Below are 22,806 nucleotides of genomic sequence, written 5' to 3'. Positions count from 1 at the left end.
GGTTCAGGAGCACGTTCACTTCTCCCTGTTTGGGGTTTGCGTGCCGTAGGAAGGCGCTATTCAGAGAGTTGGCCAGGTGCATTCGTAGCAGGTCAGCTGGCATGGTGATGGTGTAAGACAACACAGTTAACACGAGGTTTAAGGGTATCATGTATGGTGGGGTTTTACTCGTGGTTAGGCTGTCATTGGAGGAGCTAACCTCCCACAGCATGTCTGTTGTTAACGCTGTAAGCAGCTGAGTCTGGGTAAAGTTCTTCTGGAAGACAGTAAACAGTGGTTTCAAGGAGTTTACAGTCTGGTTCGCTGCATTGACACTGGACATAACAATGTTAAACATTCTGGCGGCAGCAGCGGCTCTAAGCAAAGCTCCCGGGAACTGTTTGGAGCGGTGGTGGTGTCCACCTAACTCCATTTGTGTAACCGTCACTTTCTCATATTGGCTGAACAGGTGTTTGACATCGGCCTCAGTGTGAGTGAGGGAGTCCTCTCTCCATCGGAACCTTGTACAGCTGTATTCGGTTACAGTGCTGGGGTAGTGTGCCCTGTCATCGGTAGTCAGGAGTCTCAGCGGTTTTCTCGGTGGCAGCTGTCCTCTCTTTGGCTGACAGCACGGCATGGCAAACCACAGCAGCATCCTGGTACAGATAATAGGGAGAGAGAGAGAGAAAGGGGAGAAAGAAACAAACAAGGCCTGTCTTTGGTTGGACAGGACAGTCTCTTTGCTTCGTGGGCGGTGACTGGGTTTAGCTCGCCCTCGCCCATGTTTTGCCACATCTTGCTGCTGGCATGACGCTTGCTTCAGTGTTTTGTCAGTGGCTCTGGTGCTGCGTGGTGCAGCACATGCTGCGTCATGGAAATATATTGGCAGTATCCCCCTTTTGCTCCGTGGCATTACACGCCCTGGCATTGTGATGTCAGACGGTGCACAACCCACAATATTGTTCTGTGCACGCAGCATGGTTTGTGTATCATGCAGTGGTCTGGGGCTTTGGTTGTCAGTGACTGTAGACTGGTTGCCAGGGTGGATGGAGTGGTAAAACAAAGTCATTATCAAGGTTTCAGAAGCCCGCATGTCCGCTATGTTGGTCTGTGTAGACAACGGAGCCTGCGTAAGCGATTCTGAGGTAGGCAGTTTAGCTAGTAAAGTTCTTGTGCTGTGTGTAATCACTTCAACCTTGAATGTGGGTGGGTGGGTTGGGAGTGACCACAGAATGTTGTTTAGTGTGCCAGTTTTGGCAAGGGTGTCAGTGTGATCTTTAAAGTCCTCGTCTAGACTTGGTAACTTTGAGTGTCCTTTTACCTTCTTCCAGTACACGATCACATTGTGTGTTTTTGTGATGTTATCACATTGCTGGAACAGGTGTTGGTGTTTGACATGCTTGTTGTTTGCACGTGTGAGTCCGAGTTTTACACATTCAGGTGAGGATTGGAAGAAACCCAGCGTGTGGTGTAAGGTTTGACCACCTTGCAGGTTGAGCCGAACAGCGACCCCTTTGGTGTAAGCTGGTACCACCGTACCCTGTTTGTTGACTAAGGTACAGAGGCTTGAACTTGGGCCTGTTGTTAGGGCATTGTACTCATGGCTGGCTGCTGGGGTTCCCGTGACCTCTGTGACCTGACCGTCTGGCTCTGTGGGAGTTCCCGTGACCTCTGCGACCTGACAGTCTGGCTCTAGCAACCTGTGTGGCTGGAGAGAAAGAGGTTCTCGCACTTGAGCAAAGTCTTTTAGCTGTTTGAAGTTCAGAAAAGGGTCAAAGTGTTCTAGCAGGTCTTTGTCGATGAGCAATGTATGAGTGTTCATTGGTGGGACATACATGGGATGTATTAGACTCATCGGAACGAATGTCAGGTGAATGGAAACAACCTGTTCAAACTGGATGTCATCCTGTCTGTACACCTGTACATTCAGTTCATAAGTTTGAGGTGTAAGAGTTCGATCTTGTCTCTTAGCTTCAAATTGGAGTCTTTTGAAAAGGTAAGATGAGATCACCGTCAGGTTTAATCCTGTGTCGATCAGGTCTTCCCTGTTGACTCCTTTTCGGCCCTCCCCCTTTTTGACAAGGCTGTCCAGGAATGTTGGCATCAGGGCAGGTGGGACGATCGGTGGTTGGTGAGGACCGGTCTTGTGTAGCTCGCTGCGAAGGCAGGTAGTCAAAACAGCATTTTCTGGTACCTTGTGTTTGTGGTACCTGGTGTGAGGACCTGTGCTGTCTCGTTCAGTTAGCTGTAACAGTTAGCTCTGTGGTCTGTAGATGACAGGCAGTGTTCTGGGTGCTTGGCTCATCTTCCTTGTGAGTTTTCATGTGAAGAAGCACTTTCAGCACCCTCAGGATCTCTGCTGTCTCAGACGTGGCTGCACTGTGTTGCCCTCTGCTGGCTTGGAATGGTATTGACTCTCTGTAAAAATGTCTGTGACTGTGGTGTTGTAGGGCGCCATCTAGGGTTAACTCCAAGCAGTGCTCAGAGACAGAGACTTTGGGGTATTTCACAGTCTTTTCACAAATAGTCTTTTGCTTGGTGCAAGCTTTGTGGGCTAAGTTCCGTAACTCTTGTGTAGTCCTGTTACGGGGACACGCTGGGACTCTGAGATGAAAACTCCAACTGGCATGTAGGTTTGGGAGGGACAGAGTTTTTAAGTTGGAATCCTGTTCCATACCTGGTTCGTTGCATGCTCCGAAGTAGGTGTTTCGTAGCTGACTACAGAAAGTCTGTGGGTTTTCAAATCGGCCCTGTTTGAGGTCCATAGCAATAAGGAGCCCATGGTCTGAGTTTGGATCAGAGAATTCAAGAATCAAAGTCTGTAGCAGTTGCTGGAAGTACGCTTTGACAGTCTCTGGTTGACGATCCAGAAAGCAATGCACATCACGGCTGGCCGTGATTTTTAACAGGTACAATGTGTTCACATCTGTCACGTTGGCGACAGTTTGCAAATGAAAGTCAATGGCTTGTAAAGAAGCATGAACATCATGTCCTCCTGCAGGATCTGGAATGAATGTAGAGATGCTTCTGGCTAGCTTGTGAAGTTCTCTGTGAGCAGTGCAGGGTTTGGTGACATGCGTTCTCTGGAAGGGTTCTCTTCCCTCCGTTATTGACAGATGTTCTTGTAAGCTGGCTGGTGATTTCCTTAGAAGGGAGACTACACCCCCTTTTCCAGCTCTGGGTTCTTGGCTGAAAGGGTTGGAGTGGCGGCCCGGGAGAAATTTTGTGGTGTGCGTTTCTCGGATCCAGCCACTCTGTAATCTGTGAAATTGTCTCAGTTCTGTGTGAACAGTGTAAAGTTCATCTTGGAGCTTGTCTCTCTGCAGAGTAAGCTTGTTGAATTTAGCTTGGGCCGCTTGCAAGTGTGTTTTGCAGGCCCAGGTTTTATAGTCTTTTTTTTTTTTAGTTCAGTCTCTGCTCTTTTTAGGAGAGCGTCGCCTTGCTGGAGTTTTTTTTGTTGAGTTCTTTTCTGGCTTCTCTCTCCAGATGTTCTCTTTGATCTGTGTCGAGGCGAAGATCTTGCAGGGCATTGTGAAGTCTTTCAACTCCTTTCTGTAGCTCTGGATCTGTGTCGTCCTCTTTCTCGTGCTGGTTCTGGGTCTCGAGGAGAAGCTGATCAAGATGACTCTGGGTTGGGGCCTGGTCCTTCCAGGCCTCAACCGCGATGTTGCTCCGTTCACTGAGCCGTGCCTGGGCGACGAGAATGGGAACTGGGCTTCCGAAGATCCTGGCGAGTTCTCTGTAGTAGTCGCTTTGGTTTGGATCGCGTGCCATCAGTTCATCTAGCTCGGTGTCTAGTTGCTCTGGGTGCTGCAGGTTACTGGCGTCCTTGGGCAGGAAGGGGGTCGTCACTGCTTTCAACCATGTCGAGAGGTTGCCCCCGTGGACTGCTGGACTGGATGCCTGGAACATCCTGATTCTCTGTCGGCGAGAGAAGCACAGCACACACACACAAAAAGACCAATGCAAGTTCGTTCTACATTTAACGAGCTATATTCATACGGGCTGTGCCGTTTATGAGAATTTTGGGGCTGACTGATGCAAACAGTCAGACAGTTAAGTAGCCAATTAACTTGGGTCAACGAAGGACCTGAAATGGAGATTTGACAGGCAGTAGCCTAGCGGGTCGTGTGATGACACCGGCTGCTGGTTGTCGCTCTACTATTTAACTTCGTTGGTGGCTCCCAGGTTACTGTCTCTATGTGAAATGAAAGAAACAAATCACAACAGAACAGAGGGTAGAAAAGATCAAAGTGAAACAACACTTGAAATGAGATGAAAACAATAGAAACACAATGTGTTAGTGGGAATAAGGAGGCCTAAGCCTACTGCTAGGTTTTAAGATAGGGCCAACAGGTGAGTGGGCTATCTGGGTAGGAAACCTAGAAATATGGTGTGGCTTAAAGAAGCAAAAGGGTCAGAACACTTATATCCGGGGGAATATCTAATATTCTGTGGCTTATAATAAGTGGATAGGTTTTATCATTTTTGGTTCACCTGGTTGAATTGAAGTCATTCAGGTGGGAACCAGTGGCTTGGTCAACCTCCCCGGTGCTCCCCAAACACTGAACCGCAGTGTCCCCGGTCCTCCGTTACTCTGGCGTGTCGCAGGACAGCACGGCTTGTGACTTTTAGCACAACCTTTGGAGTGCCAAAATTGCTGATGTCTCTTGAGACAAGAGGGACCGAGTTTCACTCGCAGCCAGTATCGGTAACACCGGTCGGGCAGCCTTGCTCACTGGAAACCTGAGATGACTGTCCAATCACCAAGGGAGTTCTACAATCAAATACACAAAGGATGAACAAAGGAAACTTAAAGTTAATTAAGGTTTGGTTTGTTTAACATCAATTGAGTAACTATATATGTAGAGAGGAAAGGTAACAGCTTTACCTAATCATGATAAAACAAAACAAAGGAATTTATGATAATAATGGTAATTATCAAAATAACCTAAGTCAAAAGAGAGAAGCAAAATAATAAACATCAAATTAAAAGACAGTAATGAAACAAGGGAGAAGGAGTAGCTGGTTTTCACCACAAGGGGGGGAAAGTGCTGCTTCTCTGTCTTTAACCTGCTGAGCAGAAAACTTAATTCAAATTAAAAATTCTAAACTGGTTTAAATCAAAATTTAAAATAAGCATGTATGAATTAAAAAGGAAAATCTGAATAATATCCTATAACAACCATTGATAGCTCGTAAGTTATCATTAATGATCATGAAATTAATCAAACAGTGTGAGATTAATCAAAGAGGGTAAAAGTGGACATGCAATTTCAAAACAGAATGGAAAAGACATAGGTCTGTTAGTCGATTTAACAGGAGACTGCCACTAGATGGCTTACCTTCTAAGGGGGTCAATCAGTGGTTGACCTGAAAACATCTAGATTTCCACTATTAACAATTACATTTTAATTCAAATCATGTTTGAACTAAACTCAAAGTAAATGTAAACAGTCAGAGGCAGGGAACATTATTTTGTTTCCCTGTAATAATATTCGCACGAGCAAGAGTGTAAATGCAAATAATTATCGAGAATTTAGACATCCAATTCAAATATACATCACAGGGGATTATAAATTAGCAATCAGAGCGCATTATCTGAAATGGCCACAGGTTGGCAGCTTTGCACTCACGCAAGCTGGAATCAGAAAGCAGGGTGTACCCTGAAATTTCTAACCCACGCCTTCCCTCTGGTGTTTAGATAGAGGAATTACAGTTTCAATATGATTTAGAAATTATCTGATCGTTTGTCAGGCTGATTTTCTGCATCAATCACAAGTAACAAACCAAAGGTTTTAATCTCTGAGGTGCTATATTAACATAGGTTGAAGAAGGATCAGTTCACTTCCAAAACACAACTGTAATAAAAACAGGAATTTTCCAACTGTTGACTCCAATAAACATTTATCAAAATAGCACTTATGATTTAAATGTTTTAGGTTTAAAAATCGGGTAGCTAAGCCAATTTTAGACCAGGAGTTTTTATCGTTTTATTTTTGAATATTATTGTGGTTTACCACGAATTCAATAATGATATTTAATAACAAGGCCTTTTTACTGAATCAGAGGAACATCGCTCATGTTCAGATTTACATGTTGCAACTAATAAAAGATTTCTTTATCTTTTAATTATTCATATTAAAATGTTCTCACTGTAAAAAGATTTTGGTCTTTCTTAACAGGATACTTTTAACATTATACTGCAGTTTACTTTCATTATACCTAGGTGCTTACTGACCAGCTTTTTGCCTCAGTCAGTTAGGAGTGAGTTCGCGTCTTGCGACTCATCTCACAAGTAACGTTACATAATTTCATAGCGCACGTGCAGAAATTATTAAAAACCATATACACAGATTGATTGCTCACAAAACGAAGTTTGAAATGCCCGCATCCTCCACCAAAATGTAACAACAATGAGTTTTACATAGTAATTAACTCAAATGATATATAGGGAATTTGAATAATTAATCAAGAATTTGATTAATATATATCTCAGATGACAGTTACATTTAATTTTATTGATTATGAAAAATAGCTCAATTGCCAATACCAATACTAATCACAGGGCACTGTAATTTACTCATTAATATGTCAATATTACATTCTTCATATCAATTATTGTGATCTCTTACTGTAAATTACTGCAGATCAAACCGTGGTATGTCCAGCACACCACTGTAGACCTATCAATTTTCAATAAAGTTATCACGCCTTATAATTCAAGGAAAAGTATTCTCTGGCCATGAAAATATTATCCTATCCTTATGATAAATTTAGTTTCTAAATTTAGAGCTTGTAGCTAAAGATCAGAACATTTCAGTGACTCGTAATGAGAGTGGGGTGGAGTCCAAGCCAATCATTTTATATATGGGTTTTTAATAATTCAACTAGTAATACATCAAACTACAAATCACACAGAGTAAATATGCGTACGAAAATACAGACAATAAACATTTACAAGACATAACGGAATCCAAATAAAAGAGAGAGAGAGAGAGAGAGAGAGAGCGCGAGAGAGAGAGAGAGAGGGAGAGAGAGAGAGAGAGAGAGAGAAGTGGAGAAAGCGAGAGAGATCACAGAATGAGCTCAGGTATGAAAATCAGTCAGTAAACCTTAGTGGAACCAACAACGAATCAAATAATAGCAACACTTTAAAGCAGCATTTAAATCTCCATAGAAAACGATACTTGCATGGCCCAGTGGGTGAGCGTGGTACCGGCGACGCACGTGTGATGTCACGTGGTCCTTTGAAAACTGCGCGCGTGGGCCGGAGGCCGTGTGACGCGCGTGCAAGCTGCGCTGGATCTTGGCGTGAGCGTGGAGTCACGTGTTCCTTTGTTGCAAAGAGGTGTTCGTTCATCTTCGCGCGGTATTTGAAAGGTTCAACAAACAATGTTCCAGAATTCGTCTTCATTGTGTGGAGAGGCGAATAGTTGAATAAACTTAGTAAAGAAAAGAAAACAAAACAACGAAAATGAAAGTTTCCAAATGAGCCATGAAAATGGCTTTCCTCTCCTCAGTCCGTGTGCTGAGGGGGGAGGAGAACTGAGCGCGGCCCGAGGCCGCGCGGAGCGACGTGTCCGAGAACGGAGAACGGGAAGAAGAGCAAGAAGAGAGAGGCGGACCTTGTTCGGTCGACTCCTATAGCTTGAGATGTTCACGCCTCTTTTCGCGTGAACCACCCAATGAACATCCGCGATCTGAAGTGGCGGGAAAGTTCCTTTGTCTCTGGGAACAACCCACCCTAATGATTTAGGACTTGTCCGATTTCATCAGGGATATTCTAGCACGTTCGTAATTCCAGAATAATACATTTTTCATTACTTTACTTTAGATAAGTGGGTCTGTCAAAGCATGACGATTAGAACAAGACTAGACATAATATATATATGACCAAAGATCTAATTTTTAGATCGAATTACACATTTAAAGATTTGTTTAACACATGATAACACTGCAGATGTTGGGAAACATCTAAATGTACCAAAAGGGAATACGTAATACATTTATAAAACATGAAAACAGAAAGTTAATGAATACATTCCATAGAATGCATTGTTCAAAAGAAGCCAGTGACTTGGCTTCTCTCCTGTCCTGTGTGGTCGTAACTTTTACAACCTGCAAAAGTGGGGGTTGCAGAAACATGGCTTTCTTTGAGAAGGTTAAAGTGAGGAGAGACATTTCCTAAAGTATGAGCTTGCAACTTATACTCTTCACATAACAAGGATTAACCATTTTATGCAATCCAAAAACATAATTAAAATACATATTAATAATAAAATGAAAGTAAGGAACTTATACAAAAAGGTTTCCTTTGTCTCCAGTGTGTTGGAGGAATTTGGGTTGGGGGTTTTCGTTTCTTCTTTGAAGCTCGCATGGGTATCGTAAAGTAATTTAAGTCCAGCCAGGCTGGCATTTAGTACCAACAGTCTGAATTTATAAAACAGAATTTAACCCATGAATCGCTGACCTGCATATCTGTTACACGTAACGCAGACAGATAATGGTGAAGAACGTAGACAGTTAGTCTTGCCTGAAGTGTATCACCTGAAAGTTCTAAGGTCTCTTCATGATGAGTCAGGCCATTTAGGTATTGACAAGACCAAGGAATTGATTAAGGACAGGTTTTACTGGCCAAAAATGGATAGTGACATCGAGTCCTATGTGAAAAACTGTGGTAGATGCATTGCTCGTAAGACTATCCCACAGAAGGCTGCCCCGTTGAATCAGCTAACCAGTAGAAGCCCCTTTGATTTAGTCTGTATAGACTTTTTGTCCCTAGAGCCTGACAGCAAGGGATTTGCAAATGTGTTGGTAATTACCGATCATTATACCCGTTACGCTCAGGCGTATCCCACTAGAGATCAAAAAGCGACAACCGTGGCAAAGGTCCTGTTTGAGAAATTTTTCGTCCACTATGGTCTACCTGCACGGGTACACTCTGACCAGGGGCGAGATTTTGAGTGCCGACTGATCCAAGAGTTTCTCCGAATACTAGGCATCCGAAAATCCAGGACCACACCTTACCATTCTCAGGGTGACCCACAGCCGGAGCGTTTCAACCGGACGCTTTTGTCAATGCTGGGCACTCTGGAGTCAGCAAAGAGACAAAGGTGGAGTCAATATGTTAGCTCACTGGTACATGCGTACAATTGCACTTTCAATGAGGCAACGGGTTACTCGCCCTATTTTTTGTTGTTTGGGCGAGAGGCTAGATTGCCCATTGATGTTTGTTTTGGACTTTTTCCCTATGGGAAGGAAAATACTACCCACACACAATATGTTCAAAAGTTGAAGGCTGATCTGCAGGAGGCCTACGAACTTGCCTCCGCTGCAGCATTGAGAAACCATCAGAAAAACAAAACTTACTATGATCGTAGAGTCCGGCACCAGGTTTTAGTTAAAGGAGACAGAGTGTTGGTTAGAAACTTGGGACTCAAAGGGAAACACAAACTTCAAGATAATCGGTGTTCCGTACCGCACCTTGTGGTGGAACAATTGCCTAATTTGCCTGTATATCGTGTGAAACCCGAAAATGGGTTTGGGCGTGAGAGAACGTTGCACAGAGATCATTTACTCCCAATCGGAGAGTTTGTTCGGTTTGGTAACTTCATTGAGAAAGAAGTCGTCTCTCATAAACCAGTGACAAAGGTTGAACGAGCAAGGAGAGCATCCCCAAAAGCATCAAGAACAGAGGCTGCTCAGTTACCTCATGTATCTGTAGATTTTTCAGCAGCTTATCTAGTTCTGAGGATGAAATGTATTATGGTGAGTCAGAAATTTGCCAAGAGATACTGGATTCCTTCAGAAAAGAGCCTGAACATGGTGATAGCAAGCCGGTAGTGTTGGCGGACGACCTTTTGTCTGTCAGTGAGCAGAGTGATGTAGAAGAACCACCTGTTGTACCTGATGAAATGGTGGGGAACGATGCTGAGTCTGGTGTAGTTGAAGCAGTGGAGTCAGAGTCTGAAGGGGGAGATGATCCTGTTTCATATGACTCTGGTAAAGCTGAAGAAAGCAGGCATACTTATAGACTCAGACGCCGGGTAGAACCCGTCATTCGGCTCAGTTATGATGAGCCAGGAGTACCTACAAACCGGCCTATTACCTTAGTACATCGTGGGCTTGTCATTCGTATAAGTTACGAAACTTAAGATGTTAATTCATTTGACACAGGTTGTAAATGTGTACCTGCCCTCTCTAGATATAAATGAGCATACGTTTTAAGTCTGGTCTTATGGGGGCATGAAGACCATCTGAAGGGGGAGAGTGTAACCCTGATGTTATTTTTCATTGTCTGTATTTACTGAGAGAGAAATTATGATAAAATGTTTTATTTTATTTATTTTTCATTTGAAATATGTTTGTTTAATATGTATTGTTTTACTTTCCTTTATTAGAGTTTGGTTGGGGAGTACATGCGAAAAACGTGGCAAACATCATTTTGGGTTGTAAGTTGATGTACATTGGACAGATAAGAGACTGACAAGTTTGTGAGCCAATCAGATTTTTCCGAGGAGAAAGGAGACGGAGAAAGACGCGAGTTTAACGATATCTTGGAGTGTTTAAAACAAAAAGCTTTCCTGTAATCAGAAGTACTGCTCGTATTTCTTTACTAAGGAGGCGGCTCGTTATGACTGTGGACTGTTTCATGTAAGTTTGCAGTTGCATGTTTGGCTCGGCCAGAGTTGAACGCTGTGCATGTTGGCATACTTTCTAGACGGAAACTGTTGCTGTCATCTGCTTAAACCGAGCGGAGTTTCAAGAAATATAACGCAGACTTTTGTTTCCCGGGAGGAAAATGTTGGTGAGCATCGTCCAGTAACTTCATGAGAATTCGATGCGCGAACAGCCACCGCACCTGTTGTAACGTTGCATGGAGACATTTTGACACCGGACTCATGACCATTTCAATGTGATGAAAGCAGACGTGTTTCAACGCACACTCGCAACCAGATTGAGGCCCGTATCAGGCCTGCAACGGGGTGGGATGTATGTAAACATTTGAATACACTAATGATATTGTGACAGTTTTTTTCCTCTTTCATTTTGAGTGTATTTTGAATGTGTTAAAAGCTTAAAAGGGTTATTAGAGCTTACACAAGTTATACAGAGTTATAGGTTAATTTGATAGTAGGCTATAACTTAGTTAAATACATTCAGAACAAGTGACTTAAAATTGACAATACTGGTGTGATACTGTAAAAAAGGTGTTTAGTTACTGTTAAAAGTAAGGCAATCACAGAGGGTTGTTTTGATATATTTTATTTGTTTTTTGTTTTCATTTACATTGTCAAATTCAAATTCTTGATTTATTTCATTTCATTTAAATACAAAGTTTCAATTTCATTGACATTTAATACAACATTTTTTGGTTTAAATGTTTATTTGTGAGTGTGTGGGTTATTGCAGTTTAAAGGTAATTTATAAACAATTCCTGCACTATGAGTAAACAGACTGCTTGCATAAAGTGATTCCTTGGAGGTTAATTTATATTAGAAGACAGGGTTAAAAGATCATTTAGAAGTAAAAGAACTCAGGTCCTTATCAAAAAACTCTAGCCTGTGCAAATGGTTGGTGGATAGGGGTTACATTTGCTATTATTATTATTATTATTATTATTATTATTATTGTTACAATCAATCAATCAATCACCTTTATTTATATAGTGCTTTAAACAAAATACATTGCGCCAAAGCACTGAACAACAATAAAGTGTTATTTTTATATTCAACTTCTGGTCTCCTGTATACACTTTATATGTTCCTCCTCACTATAGATATGTTCCTCCCTTTGGGTATAGAACTGGTTTAGTGTGAATAATTTACATTGGAAGCACAAGTGATACATATTGTGTGTGTGTGATTGTGAATGTTACTGAAGGTCGTGCAACGTACAATGAACAATGTCTACATCAGGGTGAGTTTAGGCAAACTGCAAGTACTATTTGTTCATAAAACAAATACAATGGAAAAGTGTACCTTTAGAATAAAAAAAAATCCCATATAAACAGTCACCCAACTGGATCCCATTAAAATCCTATAGGAATGATCCTACAGGATATTTATGTCTTGTCCTACAAGACTTTTCCTATCAGAATCCTATAGGAACGGTTCCAAAATATGATAGAAAATCCAATTAGAATCCTGTACAGTTTTCTTATTGGAATCCTTTAGGATTTTTTGACAAGGGAGGCCTTCGGTTTACCCGCGCTCATAACACTAGCACAGAATAAGTTCAGAATCAATCACCAAAAGAATCAGTTCAGTTCAGACGGTCTGTCTGTCGGTCTGCTTCACGCTGAATAACACATGCGCAGTATCATCAGCTCCTCGGTTCACGAATCGGACACGTCTGACAGAAACGGTTCTTGACTTGTGAACGAGTCAATGTTTTGTTCATTATCTGGCTCGGCTCGGTGTTCATCTTCAATTCTCTCTTCACAGCAGTTCAGTCAATGTACTGTTTGAGTAAATGAATTACTCCGGGATATTGGTTTGTTTGAACTCAGAGGGAGTGTCAGCCACATTAAAAAAAGTTAACAGCTTAAGTCATTTGTGGATTAATGCGTATTAGAGATGCGAACCGTTTAAAACGATTCAGTTCGATTTGGTGAACTGAATCATTCGTTCATGAACCGGATATCCAGACTGCTTTGATTTGAACTCTCTCTCACACAGACACGGAAGAGAAGACAATGCTGAATAAAGTCGTCGTTTTTGCTATTTTTGGACCAAAATGTATTTTCGATGCTTCAAAAAATTCAAACGGACCCTCTGATGTCACATGGACTACTTTGATGATGTTTTTCTTACCTTTCTGGACATGGACAGTATACCGTACACACAGCTTCAATGGAGGGACTGAGAGCTCTCGGACTAAATCTAAAATATCTTAAACTGTGTTCTGAAGATAAAAGGAGGTCTTACATGTTTGGAACAGCATAAGGCTGAGTTATTAATGAAATAATTTTCATTTTTGGGCGAACTAACCTTTTAATATGTTCGTTTGGAAACACAAAAATGTATATGTTCCGCACACAAAATATTGCATTCGGTCATTCGGTACACACGTGCACCGTATCGAAAGCCCTTTATCGAAACGGTCCGGTACGAATACACGTACCGTTACACCCCTATCATTTACTATACTATATATTATATCTTCTTTGATGTTCAACATAAGAACGCAACTCACACAGGTTTGGAACGACATGAAGGTGAGTAAATGATGAAAGTATTTTCATGTTTGGGTGAACTATCACTTTAACCAGTCAATTCACTATAATTGAGAGTGAAAAACAGTAAAAACTGAGGGCACTTTCAGCATCGAACACTGCATTAACGGCACATATTCTCTCAGAGACAACAATAAACTAATGTACTTCAACATAATCTGATAATGGTATATAACTGTCCTAATTTATTCTCTTAATATTTGTCTTGTGGCTCGTGCATTGTGAAAAAAATAAGAAACATATTTCATGTTAAACAGGTTGTTTTTGAAAGTTGGTGCTTGAAATAAATATTCAATGATGACTGCAGTGTTAATAATTTTAGATAACTGTAAATTAGACAAATTAAAAAAGTTTTTTAAATTTTCTTAAAAAAACAAAACCTTAAAATGATTTTGAATGAGAAGTAAGCTAATAGCCTAATCTTTTATTATTCTCACAGCGCGTCAGTTATGCTTTGATGCACTATGAAATTATTGCAGAGCAAATTAATTGTGATTTCATAATAAAAGTAACCAAATAATAATAATAATAATAATAATAATAATAATAATAGGCCTAATAATTAATTTTAGATTATACATGTCCTCTTAATATTGACAATATTTGATGCTTTTGACAATATCTATGGTGGACACATGATACGACGCACCGCAGCATGAGGAGATCATCACGGGCTGATCATCCACTACACCACTGGTTATGAGTTGTTAAAAGGCAGTTTCTATGGTAACTTGGTTGGTTGCTAGGCACTGACTACAGTGTTCTGGCTGGTTGCTATCATAGTTTTAGGCAGTTGATAGTTGTCACAGATCGTTACTATAGAGTGTGTGTGTGTGTGTGTGTGTGTGTGTTTGTGTGTGTGTGTGTTTGTGTGTGCGTGTGTGTGTGTGCTCTTGTTTTTGTGACATATCAGGACACAACTATAATGACATGGGTATGACACAGGTATTACAGGAGAGGGTGACTTATGAGGACATAACCCATGTCCCCATTTTTCAAAACACTTATAAATCATACAGAATGAGTTTTTTTGAGAAAGTAAAAATGCACAAAGTTTCCTGTGAGGGTTAGGGTTAGGTGTAGGGTTGGTGAAGGGACATAGAATATACAGTTTGTACACACACAAAAAAAACAGCATGCAGTTCAGAGAGTTCTTCTCGCAATACACTTTTCAAAGCAACGATGAAGAAGCATCGCCTCTGAATGATGATGGGGGGGGGGGGGGTTATTAAAAGGATTTATATACTTTATCCACTCAATAGTCTACAATATAATAGCCATATAAACATAGCATAATTCTAATAATTAAACATAGTGAGAAATTCAGTGATATTGGCTGTGCAATATCGACATTTGTGATTGGCCAATACCAGCAGACTGGAGCCAATGGAAATGCTTCTCCTTCCGTGTGCGTCTTATTCCTCTGAGAACTTCAAAGCAGACCGCTTGAGGTAAATTATCTGGAATGATTAATTGACTTACGATGCTTGCCAACTCTCACTCATTCAGCGTGAGACACATGCAATTGACACTTTACACGCTCTACACCACACATTCATTTTCTCATGCACAGTAAAATCACAAAGCAAAGAGGACTCGGAGACCGACAGACAAGACAGAGAAGGATACTTATGTTATAAAAAATAATCGCAGCTCTCAGATTCTGTCAATTTTATTACAGAATTATAGCTATAAGTTTTGGCTCGTGTACATGTGATGTGACAGATCCCTATAGTGACAAGTGAACCGATCATCTCTGGCTAATAGTAAATAAACACGAATGGACAATGTTGAAAGATAACATTACTTACCGAAATGTATATTCCCCCTCATATCGATCAATCAGTTTTTTTTCAATGTGGAAAGAGGTCAATAAAACTGCTGGGGAACAATTATGTCACATAACATTTACCTCAGGAAAGCCATTTAATTACCATATATGTCCATTAAATCTATTCTGTTGTTAGTGTGGTCTTTAATCTTATGAACTGTGTATGGACTGACAAAGGTGTTACATGAGGAAGAAATTTGACAACAATGCAGTAAATATTTTAGGTGCATCAAAAAGTGTGCTCATTAAGATACCAGCAGATAAAATAATCCAGCACAAATTAGTGCATAAAAGGTGCAAAATTAAGTATTTGAACCTCATGATTAAATATTAAAGGTGGAGAAAAACTGCAAAAAGGTCCAGGCCTTCAATAAGCTGGCTACGAACCTGTACTCTTGACCAAACTTGTTTATCACATTGATTTAAATAGGATAATCTTGTTCCATAGTGATATAAAAATACAAAGAGTAAGAAAATATATTCCATTTATTGGTAATTGTCAACATAAATTACAATAAACATAACATTACGTCAAGGTTTCCCAAACTAGGGTTTATAAACGAACTGCTGGTGGTTTGTGAGTTTTATAAAAAGCAAATAATTAATTAGTCAAATATGTTTTATCTTAAAACAAATTATTTTAAAATAGAATCAATCAAAACCAAACACTTAATAATAAATAATTATTTAATTTGTTTACCTGTATGTCATGTGACCATTAACCAACATCAGAGAACCGTGAACATGCAAATGTGATACTTATTTGTTAAAATATTTATTTTAAAATCTTAGGAGTACTTCAAGCAAACATACTAGTTTCAGATAACTGCATTACATGTATATAAGAAATAATATAAATTTGTTTTCCTTTTAATTTGTTTGAAATACAAAAGCATTAAAATAATAAATATTGTATTCTTCAATGTTGAATTGTTAAGAAAAGATTTGAGTAAATCCAGTGGTCAAGTGCTGTATGTCCTCTCAGTTTTCTGTGTAATTACAGTCAGCTGATCAGAGACTTTTGTCTTTGTGTGACTGTCCAGAAAACTGAAGACTTTCTCAATGTATTTAAGAGTTTAGTTATTTAACAAAGAAACATTGAAAAGATGAAAAGAGTTATTAGGGAGAATCAGTATATTATGAACAATTTAATGATGTTCTCGTTAACAAGGTTCGGGAGGAGCGCATCAGATACTTAGCCTAATCATCACAGGTGGACCACAATCTAGTAATCAATCCCATAGTATAAATATCACTGACTTACCTCTATCCATTGATGGTTAATGAGCATCCCTCCTCCACCCCATCTCCTCACTTCGAGTTCACTTTATAATTAGACGGGGAAGTCTAGTTCTAGTAGTACTAGGTTCGGGCCATTCCCGAGCTCGGAGCCCTTCCCCGAACAGCAGGCCAAATACGCATACCATACATCAGCTAATTATATTTAAGCGTGAACTAGTGAATTGCTATTGTGTGAAGTAATCATGTAATCCACAAAAAAGTAACTGTAGTCTGATTCTGAGTATTTTAAAAGAAGTCTTGGCCTAATGGTTAGAGGGTCAGACTCCCAATCGAAGGGTTGTGAGTTCTAGTCCCGGGCCGGACGGAATTGTGGTTGGGGGGAGTACATGAACAGCTCTCTCTCCACCTTCAATACCACGACTTAGGTGCCCTTGAGCAAGGCATCGAACCCCCAACTGCTCCCCGGGCGCCGCAGCATAAATGGCTGCCCACTGCTCCGGGTGTGTGCTCACAGTGTGTGTGTGTGTGTGTGTGTTCACTGCTCTGTGTGTGTGCATTTCGGATGGGTTAAATGCAGTGCACAAATTCTGAGTATGGGTCACCATACTTGGCTGAATGTCACTTCACTTCAAAATGTAATATAATCTTATTACACATAATTATTATTACACAATCCAGATCACATGTAATCAGTTACTTCCCAGCTCTGCATATATACAGTCTAGTGTACAACTGTTTATTACTAAACCCACTCTTGTCTTTGTTATTGTTGATGAGATAAACCCCTTGTCCTCGTGTTGTTAATAACCTCCTCCATGTGTAACCTTTTGAGCGCTACAGTCACACAATATAATGTTTATAATGTTCAGTGACGTCACATAATGGCCAGATACAAACAGTACTTCATGCTAGGTCTGCACGATATTGGGAAAAAATGACACTGCGATATTTTATTTTTCTGCGATATATATTGCGATATGAAATCTAATATAATTTTTTCTTACAAACAAAAATGGGGTGAGCACACTTACATTCTCATTTTAAATTATTTAAACATCAGCGTATTACTTAATTGGAGTAAATTATTTGTTAGTCACTTTAAGATATGGTTTGAATTGTTAACATATTAACTAGCATGAACTTGCCACGAGCAATACTTTTGTTACTATATTTATTAATCTTTGTTTATCTTAGTTTATAAAAACACAGCTGTCCATTGTTTGGTAATGTTACTTAACAGTGCATTAACTATGTTAACAAATACTGTACAACTTTTGATTTCAACAATGAAGGCTATAGCCTAAATGTTGAAATTAACAAAGTTGTAGAAGTGCAGTTTAGTAATAGTAAAGGTTAAATAATGTAGATAAATAGTGTAATAAATAGAACATTATTGTAAAGTGTTACAGATTTTTTTATACACCAATTCAGATGTCTCGTGAGTTCAGTGTTGGACAGGTCAGTTGTTTAAACCATTCATTAAATTGAATCGGTTCAAAGGAATCATTAGTTCGTGAATCAGACGTGTACAACTATCTCTGCAGTTTAGGATATCGCACAAGATTTGACAACACAGAAAACATTTCATCACTGGATAGTTTTATTATTTTTTTGACACCATCGTATCAATTGATTTTGATTAATTTGCGCGACTGCCCTCGTGTTTTTTGAAGACGGTGAAGGTGAACGTGCGTGCGCGGCCGGGGCTCTCTCGCTTTCTGTCTCTCTCTCTCTCTCCTCTCTCTCTCTCTCTCTCTCTCTGCTCATTCTTATATGCACCCTGTTAAACTGACAGGACTTAAAAACACATGAAAATAATAAACTTTAATTTTATGATGGTTAAGCTTTGCAATTAATCCGCAAATCACATTCATCAAGGGCCGGGGAGCAGCTGGCCTGTACAGTTAATGAATAACAGATCAACTACGACAGCCTACATTGCACATCCTACGATGTGACTGTTGTGAATTCGTACATCACGATATCGATGCTTAAATGACACATCGTTTAGCCCTACTTGACGTTTTAGCTGCACTTGTCATAGAATCACAACTCTGCAGTGTTTCTAATGTTTCTTTTAGGTTTCAGACATTTAAAGACACATATGTACTAATAAAACAATACATTTACAGTTTGTAAAACACACACGAATGTCTGTGGAAGCAGCAATTACATTACATTCAAATATAATTTGCTGAAATGGTTTATTCATATCAGATACACATAGTTTAAGTAACTATAAAGATCACCAGCCACTTACTTTCATGTATTTCAAGAGAATTTGATTAATTGAAGTGCAGTAAATCTGACTGACAGTGAACAAACATGACAGCATCCATCTCACGTTATAGATCATGATCAAGATCATTTATAAAGGGTTTTAAACGACAAAATACACTCACATACATGTATTTGTGAATCAGAATATCAGAGAGTTGATGACATGGTAAGCAAGTGTGTGAATATTTTGAAGAAAAAAGAAAAAAACAAAATAAAAGTGAAACATCTGTAATGCAGTGTTTCCGTGTCTGTTGTGTGTCAAGCATGATGCGTCTCTATGGAAATAATGAGAGGAAACATTCTAATGCTGTGTTCACACCAAACGTGAATAGAGCGTCTGGTGCGAATGATTTCAATGTTAAGTCAATGCAAAGGCGCGTTTACGCGCGTCTGGAGGTCTCGCGGCGCGAATGGGGCGTTAAGCGCGGCGCGGAAGACGCGAATTCGCCTCATTCGCGCGTCTAGTTCGCGCGAATGACGCGAATTGACGCGCGAATAGAGCGCTTCGCGCGAAACGCGCGTTAAGCGCGAATGGTGCTTTTTGTGCATTTAGCGTTTGACGCGAATTCGCGTCTGCCGCCCGAGTTGAAAAATTTGAACTTTGGCGTCAATTCGCGCCGCGTTAACCAATCAGGAGCCTGCTAGGAGTCACTCATTCAACAGTATGTTCCTGCAGCCTCCGGTTGTGCAGGAATACCTTTCTCCACTCATTCAACAAGGAGGAACGACAGATGTTGTCAGTGAGCAGACAACCGGAGCTATATGACAAAAGTTCATATTTCTATAGAGACAGGAATAAAAAATGACCTATATATATAAAACATATTAATAGATAAATTGAATATAGGCCAAATATAAGAAACGTTTCATTTTACCCCAAACGAATTATATTTTATCTTGAACCACTAAAGACACATCAGAGCCAGCGGCAAATGTCAGAAGATCTAGCCGAGGTAAGGCTACTCTCGGCGGATACATGATGACGGAGCTCCCGCTGATCGCATGGAGCTCATCTCCGAGATTGGCGAAACACATTTTTTAAATAGACGCTGTCATTATAAATAAACCGCATATTTGAGTTTAAAACAACTACATTCTCGCCTGAAATACTTTTAAAACTACATTTCATGACACAATAACAGTAATATTTTGAAAATTATCCGAACAAAAATGGCGGTTGAAAATGCTGCGTGAACTCCGCTGGCAGAAGCCCCCTCATGACGCGAATTCGCGTCTGTTGTGAAGTTAATTTCACGCGCGAATGAAGCGAATTACTCGCGCGAATGAAGAATGATCTCAAAATGGTCAAGCGGCAAACTAGGCGCGGTAGACGCGAATTTGACGCTCTATTCGCGTTTGGTGTGAACACAGCATAAGGGGCCGTTCACATATCGCATCTTTTGCGCACGCAAGTTCGTTATTTCCAATGTAGGCGCGCGGTATGCGCGCTCATAATGGAAGCGACACGGTCGTGACGCGCACCGCATCGAGTTAAAAGCTTCTCAACTTTTCAGAATGCCGCAAGCGCACCGCGGGTCATGTGACAAGAACTAACCAATCAGCTTCATCCTTTCCCAACGTTGAAAACTCAGCCAAGATGAAGGAACAGCTGATCATAGCTGTATATGGATTGCCATTTTGAAATAAATTTAGTAGCAGGGCTACTGCGAGTGATTTTTAGTGCTGCAAATCCATTTATCCTTTGCTGAAATTTCCGCGTCTTTATGGAGAGAGTGGGTCATGGTTGCTTAGCAGCGGCAGACACCTCGGGAGCGCAACTGCCTGAGTGCTTTGGAAAGGAGAAAGTGGCGCGCCTAGCATTTTACACGCGTTTTTAGGCGCGATATGTGAACGGCCCTTAAATCCTCACTCTGGGGTCAACTAGAATATTGTACACTCAGCAGTGAAAGGGTTAAAGAACTTTATCAATGAACATCATCTTTTCTCTTATAATTACAGGTTGAGTGATTGTGGTGTCACAGATGAAGGTTGTGCTGCTCTGTGTTCAGCTCTTAGATCAAACCCCTCACACCTGAGACACCTGAATCTGTCTAATAATAATCTAGAAGACTCTGGAGTCACACTGCTGTCTGCTGTACTGGAGGATCCTCACTGTAAACTGGAGAAACTGTGGTAAGATCATCTCTCTGATAGTCACGTGTCTTTGTCCTTTAAAATACATTTAAGACTAAAATCAGCTTGTAGAATAACTGTTCAGTGTACACATTAAATCTCAGCACAAAAAATTACTGGATCTTCAGTTGTTTCTGCTAGCTTCAGATGAACATTAATGTGTAAAATAATGGGTCAAAGTGATTTACTGCAGGATGAATATCACAGAGGTTTAGGACCCTATACAACCGGCGCAATGTGACGCAAGGCGCAGCACAAGTGTGTTTGGTAGTTTCAGTTTCAACGCCACGTCGTTTAATTAGTAAATGCATTTTCGCCCATTTGTGTGCCCATGGGCATGCTGGTCTAAAAAAGAGGTGTAGTCAGGTACATTACTGCTATTTTAAGGAGCTGAAAAAAGACTGTGCCATAGACCAACTCAAACATGGTCTAAAGTCTAAAGTCAATGGTGCAATATTTTTCTGTTATTTAAAGAGCCTGTTGGTAGAAAGTACGCCTCTGGGTGGGTCCACAGTGCGTGCTGACTTTGCTTATTACACACTGGGATGCGCATCACACAAACATGCCAAATATTAAAAACAAAAGGATTAGGCTGTAAAATAATTTTATTGTGTAATAGCGATGGGGGAAAGATGGCATGCATCAATGATGGTGGTGGAAACGCTGGCCAGAGATATGCTCAGAGCTGTGAAACAGCGACCACAGCAGCCACACGCAAACACAAACACAGTTGTGTTCCCTGTCATTACAGCATTATCCAGCACAGTCTGTCTGGCCTTCAGGGAATCCCCTCTCTACACGCACATATTACACTCATATTCATCTACTTCTCCAAGACAGAGGAAAATGTTATTGCTCAGAGCTATTTGAGACTTTGTTTTTTTCACAATTTCTCTCATTTTTCAGTTCTGAGGAAAAAAGTTAGTATTGTGAGATAAAAAGTTACAAAGTCCCTTTTTATTCCATGATGGAAAACAAAAATAAAACAAAACTGAATTTCAATGTATAAACACAGAACTGTGAGATATAAATTCACAATTATTGGAATAGGTGAGTACTGTAAGATAAAAAGTCCCTTTTGTGAGATATAAAGACAAATTTGAGAGATATAAAGTCAAAATTGTGATATATAAAGTCAGATTTGGGAAATATAAAGTCAGATTTGTGAGATATAAAGTCAGAATTGCGAGATATATAGTCACATTTCTGAGATACAAAGTCACAACGCCTGCACTTTTAGCTTTTAGTTAAAAAAAATACAAAGATGTTTTAATCGATAATAACTTATGCAGAGAAATAGTGCAGACACTAAACAAGGATGAAACTTTCTACTGTGCATGTGTGGAGCGCCGATGTTCACACGCATGCATGTGCAACTCGTCATCATGAATCAAAACCAGGGTTTGAAAGGACTTGGGACTCTTGGTGTGTCCCCTAAAATTTTATTAATAAGCAAACAAATGTATGATCAAAAAAGAGAGAGGTAATCGAAGCACTCGCCCAGCTGCAAATATCTAGATACTTACATCGCCGGCCCACCCATATAGACACAGAGTAAAATGAAATTCTGAAAAACTATCGATCACTTCTTCTTGCTTTACTTCTCCTTCCAATACTTCCCGAAAATAATTTCACCTGATGATTTGAGTCGCTCTTTTTGTAAAGTTTTAGGATGATTGGGGTAATTTTGTAGAGCAGGCCTAGTGCCTCTGCATAGAAAATAATAAACAAAGTACAAGCATATATAAATGCAATAGAACAAAAATACATGTGAAATAAAGCAGTGCTTTTGGTTTTTTGGGTATATTGGGTTGCTGTCCCTTTAAGATGAATGCATGTATCTAATACTGGTAATGACACGCATCCGTTTTCTTTCTATGACTGCGTTTACGGGGAAACTCGTTTAGAACACATCGTTCTTTTTTTTTTTCAAACACTGATAAGAAAGACAAGGGAATTCGGTGTTCACGAACTTCAGTCTGTGACTGTGTGGCTCTGTGTGCCGACAGACCAGTCTGCATTTGGATGTTTAACATAAATATATAGCCTACAGATACAGCAAAGACAACGTCGGCAGAATTGATGGCAAAAAAGGCTACAG

The 22,806-nt window shown here is 40.2% G+C and overlaps 1 protein-coding gene across 1 annotated transcript in view; it reads left to right on the top strand.

The window, feature by feature from the left end:
- Positions 1-22,806, top strand: part of LOC113113542 (NACHT, LRR and PYD domains-containing protein 12-like) — a 245,285-nt gene that overhangs the window by 210,312 nt on the left and 12,167 nt on the right. The window contains exon 7 of the mRNA XM_026279797.1: positions 20,532-20,705. Coding sequence (XP_026135582.1) covers positions 20,532-20,705 — 174 coding nt within the window. The remainder of the gene's footprint in view (positions 1-20,531; positions 20,706-22,806) is intronic.

Source organism: Carassius auratus, chromosome 14, assembly GCF_003368295.1.
Source record: "Carassius auratus strain Wakin chromosome 14, ASM336829v1, whole genome shotgun sequence".
NCBI lineage: Eukaryota > Metazoa > Chordata > Actinopteri > Cypriniformes > Cyprinidae > Carassius > Carassius auratus.
This window is presented reverse-complemented; position numbering and strand designations above follow the sequence as displayed.